At 54.9% G+C, this 6,031-nt stretch overlaps 1 protein-coding gene across 2 annotated transcripts in view; it reads right to left on the bottom strand.

Moving 5' to 3' along the window:
• The window catches only part of HNF4A (hepatocyte nuclear factor 4, alpha), a 16,911-nt gene extending 11,096 nt beyond the window's left edge, over positions 1-5,815 (bottom strand). Inside the window, exons 1-3 of one of the 2 annotated variants that reach the window (XM_010142695.1) lie at positions 5,695-5,815; positions 1,868-2,042; positions 4-79 (exon numbers count right to left, since the gene is read on the bottom strand). In XM_010142695.1, the coding sequence (XP_010140997.1) occupies positions 4-79; positions 1,868-2,042; positions 5,695-5,815 (372 nt within the window). The remainder of the gene's footprint in view (positions 1-3; positions 80-1,867; positions 2,043-5,694) is intronic. The other variant, XM_010142694.1, reaches the window with a different exon arrangement.
• Positions 5,816-6,031: the final 216 nt, after the last annotated feature.

The raw sequence follows: 6,031 nt of genomic DNA on the forward strand, positions 1-6,031 counted from the left end.
TGCTCGGAAGCACTTCTTAAGCCTGCAGTATCGGCACTGGTTCCTTTTGTCTTTGTCTACCACACACTGCCTGTTAAACCTGGGAAGAAGGAGAGGTGTGAGGAGCAGCAAGACAGCCGGAGGCAGGACAAGACAGAGCCCCAAGCTCCAAGGTACCCCAGAGGGTCCCCAGGAGACAGAAGCCCCAGTTTGTGCCATTTCCACACTTGCTTTAACCTGAGGCAGCTTCTTTGCACTGAGCATCTCATCCCTCTCCTCTACCTCTGGATGTTCAGTAAGGAGGGGCTAGAGCTGACAGTTGCACGCAGGAGCTCAGGCTGATGGTCCAGCTCACTAACCACTGGGCATAGGATGCTCATGATGTACAAACAAGCCCCAGTGAAGTTAAAAGTGTGAGCCAGGAATGTCAGAGCCAACTTGCTGTGGCATATTAAGGCCCACAGCTTGGCTCTGTTGTAAGTTAGAACCCAGTTAGAGGGGAGGAAGAATGCATTTATTCTGAATAAAAATGAGTAGATGGTTGTTCTTGAGCTAGCAAGGTTAAGAAGTGGGGTTGAGTCCCTGCATCCCTACAGGGCTGTGCCTGAGATCCAGGCAGGTTGGCTCTGACCTCTGGACAGCGTTGCTGGAGTGCAAACAACTGCAGCCTCCTGCGCTTCAGCGGACTTGGGAAGGAACCAGCTCCTTCCCTCCACACTTGTATCGCCAATTCCGTTGCACATGGTGGGGCAAACACTGATCTCCCATGTGTGTGGCTCTTCCATGCAGCACGTTGTGGAAGGTGGCCATCTGCAGCACGAATTTCACTTGCAAATTTGCTCTAATTTACTGTGGATTGATCCAGCTTGCAAAGTAAGGACAAAGACTTACAGAGCTGGGAAAGGGCTCCCAGCCATGCCGAGTTCTGCAGCTTTTGAAAAGGCTTGTACCATGCTTTTTAAAGCCCCAAGCTACAATTTGCCCAAACGGATGCCTGAAAGCAGCTTTTTAATCATTTCTGTAGCACTTACATAAAATCCTTAGTCTCTAAAGAACTGAGCACCTTGGCTTTTCCACAGGAGCTGTGGGGAGGGGGTTCCCTGGACAGCCAGCTTAAATAACGCTGGGGGGCAAGTGACAATGTGCTTCACGTGCACTCATAAACCTGGGGCTTCTCGCTGTCACTCAGGTTTTAGAGTCACGTTGCTCTTCACGCTCTCCAAGTGGCTCTCAGGCCATCGGGAGTAACTCACTTGGAAAGCCCGAGTGATGTAAACACTGAGCTGAGGATTCCTCGGTTTCCTCTGTGACTCCCTGCCTGTGGGCTGCTCAGAGCAGGGAGCAGGCAGGTCACAGCGCTGATGGCACAGGAGAGCTGTGGCTACTGCCACCGACACAAGGTGCAGTGCAGGAGCTGCAGGAGCAATGTGGGTGCCTCATCCTTAGAGACGTGCACGCTACGCTGCCCAGCTTGTGGCTGCTTAGGAACCCTTTTATCAGTGACAGCATTCTGGATAGACGGCAGACACACTTCCCTCTGATGGAGGAGGGAAGGGCGGCCATTGAAGGGTAATAGGGCTGCCCCCAGCATCACCGTGCTGGCTGCATCCGCGGTTGGACACATCCTTTTGGCAAGGACACATTTAGCCCCTAAAGAAAGGAGTAAGAACTCCCAGAGTCTTTCCCTGGTGATCTCTGGAGGGCAAATCCGGAGTGAGAGTGATCTCTGACTCTTCCCAGCTGTGGGGTGAGGTCAGGGAAGTTGGTGGAGGAAGCAGGGAGGATGAAGAGGATGAAGGACCATGCTGCTGTGTTCTGAGGGCTTTGCTGTTTAGCTCCTAGGGACTGTTTTGTCTCAGCTGTGTGACTCTGTCCCCCCCGTCCTCACCTGCAGGAGTACATGTGGTTCTTCCGGACGCTCCTCCTGAAGAAGCCCTTGCAGCCATCGCAGCTGGAAGCCCCGTAGTGCTTCCCCGTTGCACGGTCCCCGCAGATGGCACACAGTGCACTCACCCCGATGCTGCTGGAAGCGTTGAGGTTGGCTGCTTCCGATGGAGACGTGTCTGCTTGGGAAGGACACAGGAAGAAGACAGTGGGACAGACAGCCAACATTTCCTAACTCAGTTTCCAGTGAGAGACTTGACTTTTGGAGGATCCAGGCTGCGTGGCAGGGGCCAGTCAGAGAGGTGTGAGGAATGGTGGGTGCTCTGAGTGTCTGAAGTCATTGCACTTTGGGTGTGCAAAAGCTCCCCATGTGCCAGGGTGAGACAGCTCTTCTCAAAAGCCTGACTCCAGCGACGCCTTCAGACTAGGTGGAAACCCATTTGCGGGAGTCACAGAGCAGAGCCAAAATTCCCTGGGGATTTGCAGATGCTTTGGGCTGCAGTAGCATGGCCAGAGAAAGAGCTGGAGCCGGGTTAAAGCTGAGGTATTACAGCTCAGGGTAAGCAGCTGATTTTTTAGAGAGGGGTTTGTGTTCTCACACCAAAAGAGCCCAAGACAGCCCTGAGCAGATGCTGTTAGAGAAAGAAAGTGCCCAGCTCCCTTTGCTGCAGAGCCCTTCTGCCAGGCGTGGAGCTCCAGCCGGCGCGGCAGTTCTTCAGGAGAACAAGACTTGCAGTGCAAAACAAACTTAAATGACGCCCTGTGGGCAGACACTACCCATGCAAGGAAGGACTGATCAAGCTAGCCCAGAAAGAAAGGGTGATGCCATAGCATGGAGCAGGCTGCTCGCCGGGTATCTTCCAGAGTCTGGTACCACCACAGCTGAGACTGGTGTGTCTGTCTTAGAGTCCTTACAGCCCGAGGGGGGCTGGTATTTGCAGGGCTTTTTGAGGAGAATGGGGAATTGTAGCAGCCTCTGTTGGAAAGGACATCTGAAAGGCTCGAAACCAGGCAAGCCCTACACTAACACCCCCCCAGCAAGCCAAACAAACCTCAAGGCCAAAGGGATCAGCCCTTAATTCAGTTGATCTAATTGTCCCCTCCCATGTACATTTTCCTGTATCAGCACAGACACATTCCCCTGCCCCAGTGGAAATCCCGGTTGCAAATGATACCCAGGATCAGCACAGCCACAGAAACCCGAGGGATTGTAGGACTTGAGTCTGTTGGCCCTGGTCTCTGGGTTTGGTGGGGACACGGTTAACTCCCACTCCGGGAGGGCCAGAGCTGCTCCCACTTGGCACCAGCAGAAAGGGGGCTGGGTGCTCTAAAAGGCTGCTCCCAGCAGGGCTGCGGTCAGTAGCTGGAGCAGGAGTGCTGGGGGGGCCAAGGCAATGCTGCATGGGGTAGGGTCACAGTTTTAGCTTTTATGCTGTGGAGAAGGGGGTGCCCCCGTCAGCCCTCAGCGGGAGGAACTGGCGTGGATCCCGCAGCGAGCTAGAACAGGGCATCTCGAGCCAGCCCTTCCCTGCCTCTGCCAGCACCTCTCATTTTCCTGCCTGCTTTCTGTCTTTCTAATTCCTTGTGTCCCTCCTGTATTCCTTCCTGAGTCAGTGCACTGTCCCTCTGTGTCGCTGCCTGGCACACCTTGTCACGCAGCTGCGTTTCCGTGTGCGCAGCACTGCAGAGCTCCTCTCTCCACCCACAAAGCCCTGAGCTCCTCCTAAGCCCGTTCTGGCTGTCTCTTGTCTCCCAAAACAGCTTGTCTCTGAAAACATCCTTCCTCCCAGTGCATTCCAGGAGCTTGGCTGGCCGCATGTCATTCCGGAAAGAAAGTTAGGTTTCCAGTGTCAGCTAAACGTAGGACATACAGGAGAGGAAGAGCTGATCTGCCTACGATTGCATTACCTGTGTATCTGCGATAGCCCAGATAAATCCCTTTTTAGCAGTATATCATGCTGTAATCAGATGAACATTGAACAGGAAAAACTGGCACCGTTATCAAAGAAATTACAACATCTTAGTCTAATAGCCAACCAACAGTGAAATTATTGCCCAATAGATAATTTTCCAATTAAGTTGATTTCGTAGTGCCAGAAATGTGGGCATGGCTGCTGCATGGCAGTGCGTCTAATGGGATTTATTTGGAGTTAAGGTAAGTGGAGGACAAAAAAAAATATGATTTTGAGACCTTGCAACTGAGACTTGAGTTAGGACAGGGGCTCCTGGAGAGGTCCCCAAGCCTGTCTGAAATACAGGATGCATTTGTTCTGTGATGGTGGCAAACTCAGTCACTGCTGAGCAGCCACCTCTGTGCTGGAGCTGCAGGACAGGGGCTGAGCTCTCCCACAGCCCTCGGCCGGGAAGGGAGGCGGAGGGTTTGCAGGCGGAGGTGTGGGCAGTTGCCAGTGTGCCAAAGCAGCCCTGGAGGCCAGACCTGCCCCTGGTCTGGAGCTGGGCAGAGGAAGAGGAGAGCTGCTGGTGCCATCTGACCCAGCTGACTCATCCACCTCTGGGGCGTATTTCATGTCGCACCTGATCTCGTATAAAATTGTTGTGTCACTCTGCCCCATGGAGCCCTCAGCCTGGAGGGGCTGAGCTGCAGCCCCCTGTGCAGGAGCTTCTGCGTCTTGGGTGGGAGGGGGCATGGAGAGGGAGAAAGACCTGGGCTTGTCCCTGCGGGTCCAAATGGGCATTGGAAGAGCTCAGGGGGGCTGCTCTTGGCCCTGAGATCCCTGGGTGGCAAGCGGTTATTGCACAGCAGAGCCTCTTTGGCACCACAGTCAAGTCTGTGGTGGAGCAGAGCCATAGCGGAGGGGAAACCCCTGTGGGCTGTGAGGGGAGATGCCGCACCACCGGCACAGCCCTCCTGAGACAGGGCTGCCCTGGCAGCCTCAGTGATGCAGGAGGACACAGCAGGCAGGAGGAAAGGGCTCGGGGGATCCTTTCTGCAGTGTTCTTTGTTTAGTCATTAACCTTGTATTTAGAGAGACTTTAGGGGGGACTTGGAGAGGAGTCTCCTGTTATCTCGGAGCGTTTAATCACCAGGACTCCCTGGTCCCCCGATGGGTGGGCCAGTGTTGCAAATCCTCATGGGTTAAGCATGATCCTACCCTCGGGAAAGCTCACCTCTCGTCACCGTGTCTCCTCACCCCTCTTCCCAGGGGCTGAGCCTCCTGGCCCCACAGTGTTCCCTGGCACACACAGAGGGAAGGAAATGCCGCCCCGCACCCCAGCGCTGCCCAGGGAAGGGCTGTGACCGTGGGGGCAGCTGCGGGGGCAGCACCTGAATTGTTTTTCAGAGTGATTCCCACCCTTGTCAGGCGCTAAATGGCTTTCTGCTCCCGGACAGCCTGTCTCCAGCCGCTGCTGGGGTGGGACTGGCTCTGCTCTGGAGCCACAGGCTCGGTCCTCTGTCTGGTGAGCCATCAGCAGAGTTTCTCTTGGAAACTTTCGGACAGTCTTTTCTCTCAGTTGGGGTTTGGGGGAGATGAGACCCACCCTGTGCTCAGCCCCAACTCTGGTCCTTGGGCTGAATGTCTGGTGGGGACCTCTCATAGCACCCAGCTCCCGGCAAGTGCCCATCCCTGAGGCATCTGGGCTGCAGGGCACCATCCCACCTGCGCCAAGCACAGCATTGCACCACCACCTCCATTTCTCTCCCGGGAAAGCAGAAACTCCCCTGTGAGCTGCTGCGGCCCCCATGGCTGCCACCCGCACCATGCCCCATCCCTCCTCGGGAGCGTTTCGGCGGCCACCCCAGGGATGTCTGCTCCTGCAGCCCCCAGTTCATCCCACAACAGTGGAGGAGAGAAGATGGAGGGGACTTACCATTGCCCATAGCCAGCACCTGCATGTTCTCAAACTCCAGAGTGGTATACGCCGGGTCTAGCGCTGCGCTATAATCTGCCATCTCCATGTCTATTAGGGCTTTGGAAAGGCGCATTATCATCAGCAAACACCGGCCAGATTGTACCGATTCCCTTGTCCGAGGCTATTGGCCCTTCTGCCTCCCTCTGCCTTTGCTGCGTCCCCTATCTGTTGTCTTTTATTTCAAATATTTCTCTGAAAGGATTTGCTGAGCCTCAAGGCCTATACTCCCCAGAGGGGTGGAGGCAGGAGGCAGGGGGTTAATCTTTAATCATCTCACCCACTGCCGAAGCTGTTA

The sequence above is a fragment of the Buceros rhinoceros genome, unplaced genomic scaffold, assembly GCF_000710305.1.
Source record: "Buceros rhinoceros silvestris isolate BGI_N320 unplaced genomic scaffold, ASM71030v1 scaffold6029, whole genome shotgun sequence".
Taxonomy (NCBI): Eukaryota; Metazoa; Chordata; class Aves; order Bucerotiformes; family Bucerotidae; genus Buceros; species Buceros rhinoceros.